Source organism: Mustelus asterias, chromosome 6 (assembly GCF_964213995.1).
Source record: "Mustelus asterias chromosome 6, sMusAst1.hap1.1, whole genome shotgun sequence".
Classification (NCBI taxonomy): domain Eukaryota; kingdom Metazoa; phylum Chordata; class Chondrichthyes; order Carcharhiniformes; family Triakidae; genus Mustelus; species Mustelus asterias.
This window is the reverse complement of record NC_135806.1, coordinates 4,350,267-4,368,735: the sequence shown is the minus strand read 5'-3', so window position 1 is coordinate 4,368,735 and position 18,469 is coordinate 4,350,267. Positions and strand designations below refer to the sequence as shown.

At 45.3% G+C, this 18,469-nt stretch overlaps 1 protein-coding gene across 1 annotated transcript in view; it reads right to left on the bottom strand.

Annotated features, from left to right (window-relative positions):
- The window catches only part of pgm5 (phosphoglucomutase 5), a 127,192-nt gene extending 110,782 nt beyond the window's left edge, over positions 1–16,410 (bottom strand). Inside the window, exon 1 of the mRNA XM_078214004.1 lies at positions 15,742–16,410. Coding sequence (XP_078070130.1) covers positions 15,742–15,999 — 258 coding nt within the window. The 5' untranslated portion in view covers positions 16,000–16,410. The remainder of the gene's footprint in view (positions 1–15,741) is intronic.
- Positions 16,411–18,469: the final 2,059 nt, after the last annotated feature.

The following is an 18,469-nucleotide window of genomic DNA, read 5'->3' as shown; positions in this document are numbered from 1 at the left end:
GATCCTGGATTCAGGATTCAATCCTGGACCGGGGAGCGGCGCGGGCTTGGAGGGCCGAAGGGCCTGTTCCTGTGCTGTATTGTTCTTTGTTCTTTGTTCTTTGAAGAATCAAGCTGGGCAGGTTGTGAGTTTTACTATCACCCAAGTTTACACTCCTAACCCCAGATCAATCCCACTTCCTAATATTGCAATAATGAAGCTAAACACATCTCCAGGATTAGCGTCCATATTTTAGCATTAATCTTACCATAGAATGATACAACACAAAGGGCATTCAGCCCATCGTGTCTGTTATTGAGTCAGAGAGATTTACAGCATGGAAACAGGCCCCAAATTGTCCATGCCGCCCTTTTTTAACCACTAAGCGAGTCCCAATTGCCTGCGTTTGGCCCATATCCCTCTATACCCATCTTATCCATGTAACTGTCCAAATGCTTTTCAAAAGACAAAATTGTACCCGTCTCTACTACTACCTCTGGCAGCTTGTTCCAGACACTCACCACCCTCTGTGTGAAAAAATTGCCCCTCTGGACACTTTTGTATCTCTCCCCTCTCACCTTAAACCTATGCTCTCTCGGTTTAGACTCCCCTACCTTTGGGAAAGATATTGACTATCTAGCTGATCTGTGCCCCTCATTATTTTATAGACCTCTATAAGATCACCCCTAAGCCTCCTACGCTCCAGGGAAAAGGTCCCAGTCTACCCAGCCTCTCATAACTCAAACCATCAAGACCCGGTAGCATCCTAGCCTCTTTGACAAAGCTATTAAGAACATAAATAAAACATAAAAACTAGGAGCAGAAGTAGGCCATCTGGCCCCTCGAGCCTGCTCCGCCATTCAATAAGATCATAGCTGATCTTTTTGTGGACTCAGCTCCACTTACCCGCCCGCTCACCATAACCCTTAATTCCTTTACTGTTCAAAAATCTATCCTTGCCTTAAAAACAGTTAATGAGGTAGCCTCAACTACTTCACTGGGCAGGGAATTCCACAGATTTACAACCCTATGTGTGAAGAAGTTCCTCCTCAACTCAGTCCTAAATCTGCTTCCCCTTATTTTGAGGCTATGCCCCCTAGTTCTAGTTTCACCCGCCAGTGGAAACAACTTCCCTGCTTCTATCTTATCTAGTCCCTTCATAATCTTATATGTTTCCATAAGATCTCCCCTCATTCTTCTGAATTCCAATGAGTATAGCCCCAGTCTACTCAGTCTCTCCACATAAGCCAACCCTCTCAACTCCAGAATCAACCTAGTGAATCTCCTCTGCACCCCCTCCAGTGCCAGTATATCCTTTCTCAAGTAAGGAGACCAAAACTGTACACAGTACTCCAGGTGTGGCCTCACCAGCACCTTATACAGCTGCAACATAATCTCGCTGTTTTTAAACTCCATTCCTCTAGCAATGAAGGACAAAATTCCATTTGCCTTCTTAATTACCTGCTGCACCTGCAAACCAACTCCTTGAGATTCCTGCACAAGGACACCCAGGTCCCTCTGCACAGCAGCATGCTGCAATTTTTTACCATTTAAATAATAGTCCATTTTGCTGTTATTCCTACCAAAATGGATGACCTCACATTTACCAACATTGTACTCCATCTGCCAGACCCTCGCCCACTCACTTAGACTATCTATATCCCTTTGCAGACTTTCAGCGTCCTCTGCACACTTTGCTCTTCCACCCATCTTAGTGTCATCTGCGAATTTTGACACACCACCTCCCTCTCAGGCAGCGCTTCCAGTGTGTTAAAGATTCTCTTCAAATTCCATTTTTTTTTGCCAATTTCTCCTTATTTACTCTACCAAAACCCTGTATGATTTTGAATGGCAGCCTCAAATCCTCCTTGACCTCCTCTACTCTAAGAAGAACAAGCCTGTGTGTCGTGTAAATACAACGCCACATTTGCGATAGTGTCAACACATGTAGGGGTATAAAGCACGGCAGTCATCAAGATCCACAGTCGTCACCAGCCTGGCATTTCCATAAAACAGGAGGGTTCCATTAAATCACCAAAACAAAATCAGCATTTTAAAAATCCCAATCTACACTAGTCTTTGTATAGTTTCCAAGTTGGGAATTATATACCCAGCCTCAAGCACTGTTTAAAAACTACATGGGACACGGTACATACTCTTGCAACTCGGCCAACGTTGTCTACCTGATATGCTGCAGGAAAGGATGTCCCGAGGCATGGTACATTGGGGAGACCATGCAGACGCTACGACAACGGATGAATGAACACCGCTCAACAATCACCAGGCAAGAGCGTTCTCTTCCTGCTGGGGAACGCTTCAGCGGTCACGGGCATTCGGCCTCTGATCTTCGGGTAAGCGTTCTCCAAGGCGGCCTTCACGACACACAACAACGCAGAATCGCTGAGCAGAAACTGATAGCCAAGTTCCGCACACATGAGGACGGCCTCAACTGGGATCTTGGGTTCATGTCACACTATCTGTAACCCCCACGACTTGCCTGGGCTTGCAAAATCTCACTAACTGTCCTGTCTGGAGACAATACACATCTCTTTAACCTGTGCTTAACCCTCTCTCCACTCACATTGTCTGTACCTTTAAGACTTGATTATCTGTAAACCATTATTTTGTAAATTGAGTTTTGTATCTATATGTGCCCTGTTTGTGAACACAACTCCCACTCACCTGATGAAGGAGCAGCGCTCCGAAAGCTTGTGGCTTGTGCTACCAAATAAACCTGTTGGACTTTAACCTGGTGTTGTGAGACTTCTTACTGTAGAAACTACAGTGCAGTGAGGGAAAAGCATTTGAACAGTGTAAGGGATAACATTAATAAAGCAGAATCATAATGCTGCCTATAATTTTTGGAGCCAACAACTTAGGAATTAAATTGCTTGACTTTGGTGGTGCATTTGCGAAAGAATGATTCTTCAGCAAATTACACTTCTTCCTAAATATCTGATAATATATTTCTGAGCTGAATCCAACATTTAGCACTTTCTGTGATTGTGGGGAGGATGTTCCAGATGGTGGGGGGAGTCCAGAACCAGGGGTCACAGTCTGAGGATTCGGGGTAGACCATTTAGGATGGAAATGAGGAGACATTTCTTCACCCAAAGAGTGGTGAGCCTGTGGAATTCATTATCACAGGAAATAGTTGATGCCAAAACATTGAATCCATTCAAGAGGCGGCTGGATATAGCACTTGGGATATAGTGAATGGGATCAAAGATTATGGGGGGAAAGCAGGATTAGGCTATTGAGTTGGACAATCAGCCATGATCGTGATGAACGGCGGAGCAGACTCGAAGGGCCGAATGGCCTCCTCCTCCTCCTATCTTCTATGTTTCTATGCTTCTTCAATAACATGTTTACCATTGTAGAGTCCAGAATTTGCTCTGTATATCAACTAAAATATGTTTTACTGAAAATAAACGTCATTATACCTGGGCAACAATTGTATTAATGAGACAGCCACAATAACGCAACACAGATGCCCCATTACTGCAATTGCAAAATATTCTTTAAGTCTCCAGTTCAGACCAGATCTGCATTTGCTCCAAAAACCCATTTGTCATTTCCATTTTCAGAAATAAAAACCAGGCAAAACCAAAACGCAATGAAAATGATGCAGCTTTCCCCTGGAGCAGAGAACCAGAGGCTCAGAGAAACGGGCCGGCCATTTGGGACTTAGATAGAGAGATGTTTCTTCATTTGGACGACTATGAATCTTTGGAATTCTCTACCCTGTGGATGCCTCATCACTGGGTATATTCAAGATAGGGATTAATAGATATTTGACACTAAGGTAATTGGGGGATATGTGAATGGGGTGGTAAAGTGGAGTTGAGGTTGAACACCACCTTTGGTCTTTTAAGTGACAGGGCACGTTCGACGGGCCACATGGCCAACACCTCATCCTTTCTCTAAGTGACTATCAGGGCTTGCTAGGCAATGACAAATCAGATTGTCCGTTTAGGGTTCTTCATCCTTACAGTTGTGGGTCATTATGCAAGTCTAAGGCCCTGCTTTACTCAGAGTTTTTATGCTCTTAAAACATGGATTTTTCTGTCTAATGAAAATTGTTACTGAAACATCGTCACAACACCCTTACTGAAATGATTCCTGGAACATATTTCACTCATTATTTCAACTGCTTCAAGGCAGACAGGTCTGTCTTGCAGGTCTTCTTGCAGGTCTGCAAGACAGCACAGGCTACAAGATAAAGGCATGTAAAATTGCCTGCACCAACGCACCCCTCCTTGATAAGTTCAATGCATTATTTACCTGTTTTGAGCAAGAGGTCAGCGAGAGCATGTCCTGCACCCTGGAAGCCTCAGGTGAACTTGTATCTGAGGTCACCATTGCAAACGTCAGAGCAGCCTTCTTGAAGGCCAACCCACGGAAAGCGACTGGCTCGGATGGGGTACCCGGACGAGCGCTCAAATCCTGTGCAGACTAGCTGGCGGGGGTATTCACAGACATCTTCAACCTCTCTTTACACCAATCTGGAGGCCCCTATCTGCTTCAAGAAGACGACCATCATCCCGGCATCAAAGAAAAGCCAAGCAGCGTGCCTTAATGACTATCGTCCGGTGGCTCTGACCTCCATCATTATGAAGTGCTTCGAAAGGTTAGTCATGGCATGAATCAATTCCAGCCTCCCGGATTGCCTGGATCCACTACAGTTTGCCTACCACCGCAACAGGTCCACAGCAGACACCATCTCCCTGGCCCTGCACTCAACCCTGGAACACCTAGATAACAAGGACACCTACGTCAGACACCTATTTATTGACGACAGCTCAGCCTTCAGCACCCTTATTCCTATGAAACTCATCTTCAAACTCTGTGGTCTGGGGCTCGGACCTCATCTGCGACTGGACCCTGAACTTCCTAACTCACAGACCACAATCAGTAAGGATAGGCAACAACACCTCCTCCACGATCATCCTCAACACCAGTGCCCCACAAGGCTCTATTCTCAGCTCCTTATACACCAATGACTGTGTGGCCAGATTTCCCTCCAAGTCGATTTTCAATTTGCTGACGACACCACCGTAATGAGTTGGATCTCAACCAATGACGAGACAGAGTACAGGAATGAGATAGAGAATCTGGTGAACTGGTGCGGCAACAATAATCTCTCCCTCAATGTCAACAAAATGAAGGAGATTGTCATCGACTTCAGGAAGCGTAGAGGAGAACGTTCCCCTGTCTATATCATCGGGGACAAAGTAGAAAGGGTCGAGAGCTTCAGGTTTTTAGGCGTCCAGATCACCAACAACCTGTCCTGGTCCCCCCATGCTGACACTATAGTTAAGAAAGCCCACCAACGCCTCTACTTTCTCAGAAGACTAAGGAAATTTGGCATGTCAGTTACGACTCTTGCCAGTTTTTACAGATGCACCATAGAAAGCATTACAGCTTGCTATGGCTCCTACTCTGCCCAAGATCGCAAGAAACTACAAAAGGTCATGAATGTAGCCCGATCCATCGCGCAAACCAGCCTCCCATCCATTGACTCTGTCTACACTTCCCGCTGCCTCGGCAAAGCAGCCAGCATAATTAAGGACTCTACGCACCCCGGACATTCTCTCTTCCACCTTCTTCCATCATAAAAAAGATACAAAAGTTTGAGGTCACGTACCAACCGACTCAAGAACAGCTTCTTCCCTGCGACTGTCAGACTTTTGAATGGACCTATCTTGCATTAAGTTGATCTTTCTCTATACCCGAGCTATGACTGTAACACTATATTCTACACCCTCTCCTTTCCTTCTCCCCTTTGTACGCTACGAACATAATGCTTTGTCTGTATAGCATGCAAAAAACAATACTTTTCACATGTGACAATAATAAATCAAATCAAATCAAAGATACTTGAAGACCCCAACATATTATTTGGCCACACGCTACAAGTCCTACAGACTGTGTAATAGGCTGGCCAGTGATCAGGAGGCCGGCAGTGAGGGGCTATTGGGCATGCGCCAATCTCAGCGCTGACAGATTGGCGCATGCGCAGTGGCCCGCTCAGCGCTATGCTGCCGACCTCTCGGGCGGGAATAGATCCCATCCACAGCTTTTCAACAGGATTTACGCTTGTGCACTCTGCAGTCCACAGAGTGTGGGAGATTCAGAGGACAGTGGAGGGAATTTGTGTGTGGAGCCAGATGAAGTGGGTGAGGTCCTTAACGAGTATTTTGCATCAGTATTCACAAAGGAGAAGGACGTGGTGGATGGTGAGTGTAGAAAGGAGGATGTTGATATTCTAGGGCATGTTGAGATAAAAAGGGAGGAGGTAATGGAGGTTCTGAAAAACATTAAGGTGGACAAGTCCCCAGGGCCAGATAGGGTCGATTCCAGAATACTGAGAGAGGTGAGGGAAGAAATTGCTGAAGCCTTGGCCAAAATCTTTGTATCCTCTTTATCCACGGGCAAGGTACCAAGGGATTGGAGAGTAGCTAACATGTTTCTCTGTTTAAGAAGGGCAGAAGACACAATCCGGGAAATTACAGGCCTGTGAGCCTTACATCAGTGGGGGGGAAATTATTGGAGAAGATTCTTAGGGACAGGATGTATCACATCTGGAAGAGAATAGGCTTATTAGCGATAGGCAGCATGGTTTTGTGAAGGGGAGGTCGTGTCTCACAAACTTGATTGACCTATTTGAGGAAGTGACAAGAAAAATTGACCAGGGCAGGGCAATGGATGTTGTAAACATGGACTTTAGTAAAGCCTTCGATAAGATTCCTCATGGCAGGCTGATACAGAAGGTGAAATCATATGGTATCTGAGGTGAGCTGGTAAGATGGCTTAGGCATAGAAGTCATGATGTGGAGATGACGGCGTTGGACTGGGGTAAACACAGTAAGACCTGGTATTGTTAAAACTCTTACTTAGGCATAGAATGCAGAGAGTAGCAGTGGAAGGGTACTTTTCTAACAGGAGGTCTGTGACAAGCGGTGTTCCACAAGGATCAATGCTGGGGCCTCTGTTGCTTGTAATATATATAAATGATTTGGAGGAAAATGTGGGTGGTCTAATTAGTAAATTTGCAGATGATACAAAAACTGGGGGAGAAGCGGATAGTGAGGAGGATTGTCAGAGGATACAGCAGGATATAAATCGGCTGGAGAACTGGGCCGAAAGATGGCAGATGGAAATTAACCTGGACAAATGTGAGTCTTGGAAGGTCTACTACAGAAGGAAAGTATACAGTAAATGGTAGAGCCCTTAGAAATATTAGCATACAGAGGGATCTAGGTGTACAGATCCACAGTACCCTGAAGGTGGCAACTCAGGTGGACAAGGTGGTCAAGAAGGCGTATGGCATGCTGGCCTTCATCGGTCAGGACGTTGAGTATAGGAATTGGAAAATCATGTTGCAGCTGTATAAGACTTTGGTTAGGTCGCATTTGGAGTATTGTGTACAATTCTGGTCACCACACTACCGGAAGGATGTTGATGCATTGGAAAGAGTGCAGAAGAGATTTACCAGGATGTTGCCTGGTTTGGAGGATATGGACTGTGAAGAAAGGTTGGACAAACTTGGATTGTTTTCATTGGAGCATCAGAGGATGAGGGGGGACCTGATAGAGGTTTACAAGATTATGACAGGCTTGGATAGAGTGGATAGTCAGAGGCTTTTTCCCAGGGTCGAAGAGTCAGTTACTCAGGGGCATAGGTTAAAAGTGAGAGGGGGAAAGTTTAAAAGAGATGTAAGGGGCAAGTTGTTGACACACAGGGTGGTGATTGCCTGGAACGTGCTGCCGGAGGAGGTGATGGAAGCAGATTCTATAATAACGTCCAAGAGGCATCTGGATAGATACATGAATAGGCAGAGAATAGAGGGATATGGACCACATAGAGGCAAGAAAATATTAGATTAGAGAGGCATCTGTGTCGGCACAGACTTGGTGGGCCGAAGGGCCTGTTCCTGTGCTGTACTGTTCTTTGTTCTTAAACTTCCGCTGTAAAAAACCAGCGTGATTTACTCCCGTTTTTACGCAAATTTGACACTTAGAATATTTTTCTTGCACTCACTGCCTTCACTCAGTGTTTCACTCTCTCAGTACCTGCGTAACTCGTTTTTCTATCAATGTCACTGCTCCAATGCAACATTCCTAATCTTGTATTTGAAAACAGCAACGTGGAAAACACACGTTGAATTAGCATTTGATGAAGGGGCGGCACAGTGGTTAGCACTGCTATCTCATCGCGCCAGGGACCCGGGTTCGATTCCCAGCTTGGGTCACTGTGTGGAGTCTGCACATTCTCCCCGTGTCTGCGTGGGTTCCCTCCGGGTGCTCCGGCTTCCTCCCACAGTCCAAAGATGTGCAGGTTAGGTGGATTGGCCATGCTAAATTGTCTTTGGTGTCAGGGGGACTAGCTGGGGTAAATACATGGAGTTATGGGAATAGGGTCTGGGTGGGATTGTGATCAGTGCAGACTCGATGGGCCGAATGGCCTCCTTCTGCACTGTAGGGATTCTAATTTCATGTTTGTTACCTTATTGAAATTCTAAACTGCTTTTTAAAAAATACTCATCCATCATGCTCATGGAATTGACATTTTCATTCACCCAGAATTTTGTTGATATGCTGCCACTACCTATTGCAAACTGGAGAGCAGCAGAAAGTGTGAAGCAGAATCTTACAGTGGCCATTCAGCCCACTGTGTTTACCAGCTCTGTCAGGGTGTGATCCAGTTAACTCCCTCACCACTCCCCCACCCCACTCTTTCCCCATGGCCTTGCAAAGGACTCTTTTTCATGGATTTATCCAATTTCCTTTTGAAAGTTATCACTGAACCTGCATCCACCGCCCTTTCAGGCAGCACACTCCAAACCACAACAACTCACTGCAGCTAGAATTCCTTCCTTTCTTGATTACGGGGTTATGGGGAAAAGGCAGGAGAATGGGGATGAGAAAAATATCAGCCATGATTGAATGGCAGAGCAGACTTGATGGGCCGAGTGGCCTAATTCTGCTCCTATGTCTTATGGTCTTCCGTCTCCCCCTCTGGTTCTTTTGCCAATTACCTTAAATCTGTGTTCCTCTGCTGACTGAACAGTCAGTGCAAACAGTTAAGTGTGAGGAACCCCAAATAATTTTGAACGATTCCATTAGCACTCCTCCCCCCCCGTCCCCAACCTTCTCTCCCCGAAGAACAATTGCAGCTTCTACAGGCTCCACGGAGCTGCAATCCCTCATTGCTGGTATCATTCAAGTAAATCTCACCTGCACTCTCTTTTAAAAGCCCTGGTGCGTGGAATTTAACACAACACTCCAACAAAGGCCCAAACATTGACTTTATAAAGATTTAGGAGAATTTCCTTGCTTTTGTATTCTGTGCTTCTTTACAAAGCCAAGGATTCAGTATGTATGGCCTTATCAACACAGAGCTTTGTTTATGTGAACCCTCAGGCATCTATAGTCCTATACCTCTTTAAAACTGCACTATTTAGTTGATATTGCCTCATTCTTCCTTCCAAAGTACCTGCAATTCTCTGGAGGAACATCTCTGGGTTATTTTACTGGTGAACAATTCCAGACATCCCTGCCCACCTTTTATCCCGGTCATTTTTAAAACCCAAAATCATCAAGATGAAATCCTAACACACCAGGCGGGATTCTCTCGCTACGCTCGCCTCAAAACCGGAGAATCCCACCTGAGGAGGCTTCCTGGTGGGTGTAGAATTGGATGAGGCTACAGAGGTAGAGAGGGTCAAGGCCACAGAGGGATATTACCTTGGATATATGGCACAGAAACAGGCCATTTGGCCCAAGCAGTCCATGCTGGTGTTCATGCTCCATCCCAGTCTCCTCCCATCTTACCTCACCTAAATCTAACAGTGTGACCCTCTACTCCCTTCTCACTCATATCCTTGCCTAGCTTCTCGTTAAACTATTAACTTCAACAATCACCTGTGCACCTTTTCATGGACCTTTGCATTGTCTGCTCCCGCCCGCTACAATCCCCGTGGCAGGTGGGACGGGAGAATTCCGGTCAGTGTCTCAAATGGAATCTGGTTTGGTGGAACGTGTGAAATAAGAAGGTTGGAATCTTCATTTGGAGAGCAAGTTCCCTCAACTTCTGTCCGCACAATTTGGGTTTCAGAAACTTAGAAAACAGAAGCAGGAGGAGGCCATTCGACCCTTCGAGCCTGCTCCACCATTCCTGTTGATCATGGCTGAGTCAGGAGTCATGGGTTCACTGTTGTCAAATTTTGCCCTATAATGTTCCTGTGAAATACCTTGATGTTTGACTGCTTTAAAGGGGCTATATAAATGTAAATTGTTGGTGTTATAGTGCAAGACTGTTGCAGAATAATGTTTAAGATACCAATGAACGATTCTGGTTGTCACATTGTTTTTTTTTTGTCTGCAAACTGTCTCAGCCCTGCTTAGTGCACAGATACAGCAGGATTCCTTCTGCTCTTCACCCTACTCACTCACAGGGTGTCACAAACAACAGCTTTAGAATGGAAACAAGCAAGTATCAGATTTGTTTAATTCTGAGCTAACGGTGGCTCACTGAGGGGAAAACAATGTCCTTCACATTTCACATACGTTAGGTATCGTACACAGTAACACAAACAAAGCGGCTGCAGGCAATAATTAATTTGTGGACTGCAAGGGGGAAAAAACATCTTGCAATTATGTAACGCCTTCCCCAACCTCAGGACATTGCCACGCCCTTCATAACCAACTGAGAAGTAATGTCATCCTTGGTTAGAGCACACTTGGAATACAGCTTGGGTCTGTATATTACAAAAAAGTGTTTAGGAACTTGAGGAATTGCAAAGATAAGATCCTAGCTTCATACTGGAAGGGAGAGGTTTTCCGGGAACGTTGAACAGGCTAGTTCTATCTTAACCCCTTTAAAATTATGAAAGGGCTTAAGATAGAACAAGTGGCCCTTAAATTTAATAAGGAACTCAGGAGAAACTTTGGTACCCAGAGGGTAGTGAGAACGTGGAAGTCGCTGCCACAGAGAAGGTGGGCAAATGGCTTGGGTGACTCTTAAACACGTGAGGAAGGAGGAATAGAAGGATACGTTGATGGTGTTAGATTAAAAAGGTTTGAGAAGAGGCTTGCAGGGAGCTGCAAATAATTAAAGCTTCTCAATTGCAAATGTTCTTATCCAGCATATTTCCTTCACCTTATATTCCCACTGTTAGACTGACGATACAGCACATTCTCCAGAACATTGACCACAACATGTATCCATCCTTTAGTCATCATTTTTAAAAATTAAGATTTGGCATCATTTAGGTACTATCTGATAAATCTCCATCACTCTTTAAAACCCTTAGGTTTTAATGTCCCACATTATGACCTTTGGGCCTCTATCTGATTAATTTTAAAAACGTCACTGATGCTTACTCAAGATTCAAAATGAAAAATCTGCATCAGAAGCAAACATATCGGCCTATTTGCTTTCATAACTATATTCTCCAAATGTGAGTTCTTGTAGTTGGAATAGGGAGGTCTCTTATTTCTTGGAAAGTGCGAGTCTATATGGGCTGAAGGAGCAAAGGGATCTGGGAGTACAAATACATCAAACACTAAAAGTTGTGCAATGAATTATCAAGACCATAAAAAGGCAAACCAAGCACTAGGCCAGCGGTTCCCAAAGGGTGCGGCGCGCCACACTGGTGCGGCGAGAGAGGATGGCAAGTGTGGCGGGAAGATTCAAGGACAATCAAAGAAACATTTAAACATGGATAGATATTTTTCCAAAGTGAGAGCAAGAGCATCAAGTGATGCTGAGGACGATGTCCCATGATCGTATTATAAAGCAGTTGTGTTCTATGTTATGAATCAAGCACTGCTCGGAGTTGTTTTTTTATTGTTTTTGAATGTAGTTCTTATCAATAAAAGATTCGGTGTGGCACGAGCAAATTTTTATTCCGAAAGTGCGGCCCAGTGAAAAAAGTTTGGGAACCACTGGACTCGGCTTTATTTCTAGAGGGATAGAATTGTAGAGTAGGAAAGTTACATTGAACCTGTACTGAACTCTGATTAGATAATGCTTAGAGCTCTGCCTGCAGTTCTAGTGGGAATATTATAAAAAGGATACAGAGGCATTGGAGAGGGTGCAGAGAAGATTTACAAGGATGATATCAGAAATGCGTAGGTATACACCAGGAAAATATTGACAGGCTGGTCCCTTTTCTCTTGAAAAACGAAGGCTGACGGGTGACCTGACAGAAGTCTTTAAAATGTTAATAGAGTGAAATCCAATGAACATGTCCTCTTTGTGGGGAAGATCATAACTCAGTATAGGATTGTGATCAAGAAATGTGGAACTTGCTGCTACGGGTGGTGCTTGAAGTGAATAGTTTAATGGGAAGCTAGGCAAGGATATGAGTGAGAAGGGAAGAGGGGGTTACACTGATAGATTTAGGTGAGGTAAGATGGGAGGAGACTGGATTTGAGCATAAACACCAGAATAGACTGCTTGGGCCAAATGGCCTGTTTCTGTGCCATATATCCAATGTAATATCCCTCTGTGGCCTTGACCCTCTCTACCTCTGTAGCCTCCTCCAATTCTACACCCACCAGGATCCCTCCACTCCTCCAATTCTGGCCTTTTGCACTTTCTCACTTTCTGTCACTCCAGCTCTGACAACCGTATCTTCAGGGATCAGGCTCTGAAATTGCCTCTTTCCCCTTCTTAAGAAACTCCTTAAAAAGCTACTGCTCTGACCAAGCGTTTGGACAGTTGTTCTAATATCTCATTATGTGACTTAGTGCTAAATATTAATGCTCCTGTGTAATGCCTGGGGGACATTTTACTATGTTAAACGTACTGTACAAATACAAATGGTTGAGTTGCCATTTTCCAAATTGTGGTGGAGCTTCCTTCAATGTTCACCTCAACACCTAATTAGTGCCAAATTCCACCCTCTCCCCACCAAACATTCCCAAACTGTCTTCACAGATTTAGTTCTGTTGGATCAATACACCAAAGAGTGATCAACAGTGATCAAGACATGAGAAAGCACATAACTTGTTGCAAAACAAACTTTCACAAAAAATGTTAGGCCTCTTCTGAAATGGGACTATCTCGATGGAAAGCAGATTGGGATTAAAATGCTACATCTGGTTAACGTTACTGTATATATGTGTATTTGGCATCTGAGCTCAACAAAGGAGGATTAAAGACAGCAGGAATGTGGTTTCTGAGACATATGAGGAGGATCAGTTGGAAAACGCACACAACCAGTCAGGACGTTTTGAGAAAACCCAGCACCCAGGAAGGAGTTTTGCAGATGTCCACCAGGAGACAGCTGCAATTCCTTGGGTAAGTACTAAAGAGATAGAAATGGTACGGTACCACAGTGATTAGCACTGCTGCTTCACAGTGCCGGAGACCTGAATTCGATTCCCAGCTTGGGTCACTGTTTGTGTGGAGTTTGCCTGTTCTCCCCGTGTCTGCATGGGATTCCTCTGGGTGCTCCAGTTTCCTCCCACAGTCCAAAGATATGCGGGTTAGGTGGATTGGCAGTGCTAAATTGCTCCTTAGTGTTAAAGGGTACCAACTAGGGTAAATGCATGAGGTTATGGGGATAGGACCTGTGCAGGATTGTGATCGGTGCAGATTCGATGGGCTGAATGGCCTCCTTCTGCACTGCAGGGATTCTATGATTCTAGAGCATTGGGTAATGACCGCAAAATGAGGGTAAAAGAGTAGGAGGGAGAAGAAAGAGGAAAAGCACCAACAGCTCCAGAATCAGAACAGGTACATGACTTGAGAACAAGATGCTGGCCATTATCAAAGGCCCTGAAAGATTGGAGAGCCACGATCACCAACATCATAAAAAGTAAAACTTTATTTATTTATCACAAGTAAGACTCATAACACTGCAATGAAGTTACTGTGAAATTCCCCTAGTCGCCACACTCCGGCGTCTGTTCAGGTCAATGCACCCTAACCAGAAAGTCTTTCAGACTGTGGGAGGAAACCGGAGCACCCGGAGGAAACCCACGCAGACCCGGGGAGAACATGCAAACTTCACATTAACAGTGGCCGAAGCCCGGAATTGAAACCAGGTCTCTGCCACTGTGAAGCAGCATAGAATCATAGAATCCCTACAGTACAGAAGAGGGCCATTCGGCCCATCAAGTCTGCCCCGATCACGATCCCACCCGGCCCTATTCTGTAACCCCTCATATTTACCCTGCTAATCCCCCTGACATTAGGGTCAATCTAGCACGGCCAATCAACCTAACCTGCACATCTTTGGACTCTGGGAGGAAACCGGAGCATCCGGAGGAAACCCACGCAGACACGGGGAGAATGCACAAAATCCACACAGACAGTGACCCGAGGCCGGAATTGAACCCGGGTCCCTGGCGCTGTGAGGCAGCAGTGCTAACCACTGCGCCACTGTGCTGTCCAGCAGTGCTAACCACCGTGCCGCCCCCATGACATAAAACATGACACCCAAGGCAGGAGAATATACCAAATCCAGCTGTGTTAGAATACTCATCTGTTTTGAAATACTGCCATGTTTATTGCACTGGCAAAACATCAATTCTAGCTGAAGACAGATCCAACCAGGTTGGCTTCTCCGAGCTAACATCATGTCACGCTTGTCGCTGCCTCTCACGTGTTAAACTATAACCCCCCAACCCGAAATAAATCAATATTTAATTCCTTTCCACTTAGTCTGGCTCTGTTTGAAAAGTGCTTTTAAACCAGGTTGGGATAGAGAGGGGAAAATGAACCACTCCAGTCCAGGCTGGTGTTTCAAAGGCACCCACTAGGCAGTATTCTAGATTCCCAGTACATATTTCCAGAGAGAATGTGGCTGCTCCCTCTGCTCAATGTATCAGCTGGATTAAGGGTGAACTTTAGCAAATTAGCCAGCTTGACGCAGGGTCATCCAGACTCAAAACGTTGGCTCTATTCTCTCCCCATAGATGCGGTCAGACCTGCTGAGATTTTCTAGCATTTTCTGTTCGTGCCCCACCCCTCCCCCCACCCCTCCATGATTTCAAAGTTTATTTATTGGTCACAAGTAAGGCTTAAATTAACACTGCAATGAAGTTACTGTGAAATACCTGTAGTCGCCACACTCCGCACCTGTTCGGGTCAATGCACCCTAACCAGCACGTCTTTCAGACTGTGGGAGGAAACCGGAGCACCCGGAGGAAACCCACGCAGACACGGGGAGAATGTGCAAACTCCACACAGACAGTGACCCAATTCAGGAATTGAACCCGGATCCCTGGCACTGTGAGGCAGCAGTGCTAACCACTGTGCTACCGTGCCACCCCATTTTGCATAGAAACATAGAAAATAGAAGCAGTAGTAGGCCATTCGGCCCTTCGAGCCTGTCCCACCATTCACTTTGATCATGGATGATCATCGAATTCAATATCCTGATCCCGCCTTCCCCCCCATATAAAAGTTAAAGTTTATTTATTAGTCACAAGTAGACTTACAAGTAACACTGCGATGAACTTACTGTGAAAATCCCTTTAGCCCCAAGAGATGTATCTAATTTTTTCTTGAAATCACACTTAAGAGAAATTGTCCATATTGGGTGGGGTGGAAGAATAATTTCTATTTTGGTGATGTTAAGGAACAGAAGCATTTTTTTGTTTTTGGTGAGATTCTTGGGGAAAGCTCTGTGAGAATCTACCCCCCCACCCCCCCTCCCCCCCACCAGTTCTATCTCTGTCTCAATCACTCTTGTGTCCGGAATCTCTGCAGAGTGGGGTGGTTTTTTTGGGAAGCTAGACTTACCCCATTGGCAGCTGCCATCTGGACAATGGTCTCTATAGCGGTCCTGCTGTAGTATCTGCCATCACTGCCCACCACCATGGTGCAGCCCTGCCGGTCCCGCAGGTCTATGGAAGACAGCACACTCTGTGTAAAGTTCTGCAGATAGTTCCTCTTACTCTCGAAGACGGAGGTTTTCTTTCTCAGGCCACTGGTGCCGGGTCTCTGGTCATCGTAAGGGACAGTCTGCACCGTGACCACCGGGATGGGGGTGTTCTCCATACCCTCCCTCTTGTGCTGCCTTCGCCCTGGCGGAGCTTCTGAAACCGCTCTATCCTTAACTCAGCTGCTAGGCTGGGAGTAAGGAGTTGCCAACAAAACAGCCGAGAGAACAATAAGCAGTGGAGGGAGCTGAACACTTTGAAAGGAACTGCAACAGCTTGAGCCAAAAATAGCCCCTTGCAAGGGGCGCTGGAGAATGATCCACTTGCGCCAGTGCTGTAACTGGATGCTGTGTGTGTGAGTGTGAGTGTGTGTATAGCAGGCAACACTTGTTGGAGAGAATCACTGGCTGTCAATCCCTGAAGCACAGCTCCATCTAGACACCTCCTCATCTGCTCAGGGCTGTCCCCGCCTCTCCCAAACAATTGCAGCTTCAACCACCTTACCAACCCTTCTCTGCAAGTTGACAGCAAAATACTTGATGCTTTCCTTAAGCATTTTCTAAAATTATTCTTTACCGGATCAGTTCTGCGATTTTTAAAACAATCATTCTTGGGGATGTGTGTGGTTGCCAAGGTCAGAATTTATTGCCCATCCCTAATTGTCCCCTTGAGAAGGTGTTGGTGAGCTGCTTTTTTGAACGGCTGTAGTCCATGTGCACTGTGAGCACTGTGTACAGTTTTGGTCTGCTTGAGAAAGGATATACTGGCACTGGAGGGAGTGTAGAGGAGATTCACTAAGTTGATTCCAGAGTTGAGAGGGTTGGTTTATGAGGAGAGACTGAGTAGACTGGGACTATACTCAATGGAATTCAGAAGAATGAGGGGAGATCTTATAGAAACATGTAAGATTATGAAGGGAATAGATAAGATAGATGCATGGAAGTTGTTTCCACTGGCAGATGAAACCAGAACTAGGGGGCATAGCCTCAAAATAAGGGGAAGCAGATTTAGGACTGAGTTGAGGAGGAACTTCTTCACACAAAGGGTTGTGAATCTGTGGAATTCCCTGCCCAGTGAAGCAGTTGAGGCTCCCTCATTGAATGTTTTTAAGGAAAGGATAGATAAATTTTTGAACAATAAAGGAATTAAGGGTTATGGTGAGCGGGCGGGTAAGTGGAGCTGAGTCCACAAAAAGATCACCCATGATCTTATTGAATGGCGGAGCAGGCTCGAGGGACCAGATGGCCGACTCCTGTTCCGAGTTCTTATGTTCTTATGTGGTGTAGGTACATCCACAGTGCTGTTAGAAAGGGAGCTCCAGGATTTTGACCCAGCAACAGTGAAGGAGCAGTGATATATTTCCGTGTCAAGTTGGTGTGCGGCTTGGAGGGGAACTTCCAGGGGTGGTATTCCCTTGTGTCTGCAGCCCTTGTACTTCTACGTGGTAGAGGTCACAGGTTTGCAAGGTGCTGTCAAAGGAAGCTTGGTGAGTTGCTTCAGTGTGTCTCATAGATGGTCCACACTGCTGCCGGTGTACTAGTTGTGAAGGGAGTAAATGTTGTAGGTGATGGATGGTGTTTCAGTCTAGCAGACTGCTTTCTCCTGATCACATTGAGTTTCCTGAGTGTTGTTGGAGTTGTACTCATTCAGATAAGCAGACAGTATTTCATCACACACCTCACCTGTGCCTTGTAGATGATGGACAGGCTTTGGGGAGTCAGGAAACACTTCATTTTTCATTGTCAGGAGAATAAATTGCAACTTTAATCCATTTTAAAATTTGCTCCCAGGGTCTATCCTGCCCATTGATAACACCTCCAAAGGCAATTCAATAGGGCTTGGCTTGTTGGTGTAGGCTGTGGCTGAGTGAGTAGCCCTCTCATCTCCTGAGTCACTGGCGATAGGTTCAAGGCCCGCTCCAGCACAGAATGCAGGTTGGCAGTCCTGGTGCAGTACTGGGGGAATACTGCACTGCCAGAGGGATTGTCTGTCAGGAAGAGATGTTAATCATAGATGTGACCAGCCCTCTTGGGTGGATATTAACATTTCATGACACTCCTTGCTTTTCTGGCCAATAATTAGCCCTCAACAACATCACAAATTGTCCAATCATTATGGTATTGCTGTTTGTGGAATCGTGCTGTGCTTATATTCACTGATGTTTTTCCTACCACAGTAACTAGACTTCAAAAAATTTTTGTATCAGAGATCATGAAAGGTTTTATTGACGCAAACGAACATATCTGTCTGTCTTACTTTATATGCTTGTAGTTCAGATGATATCACAGAATCTTTAATGCAGACAGAGGCCGTTCGATCCATCAAGTCTGCACTCACTCTCTCTCCGAAAGAGCATTCTACCTAGTCCCACTCCCTTGCTGTATCCCTATAATCTTGCACATTCCTTTTTCAGATAGCAATTCAATTCTCTTTTGACCCTGCCTCCACCCCTCTCGCAGGAAGTTTATTCCAAGTTCCAATCACCCTCTGCGTGAATAAGTCTTTCCTCACATCCACGATATGATACAGTCTACACTGGAAGTATCTTGATACATTGTTTATTCTGGACATGAAATTCCCAAATAGTT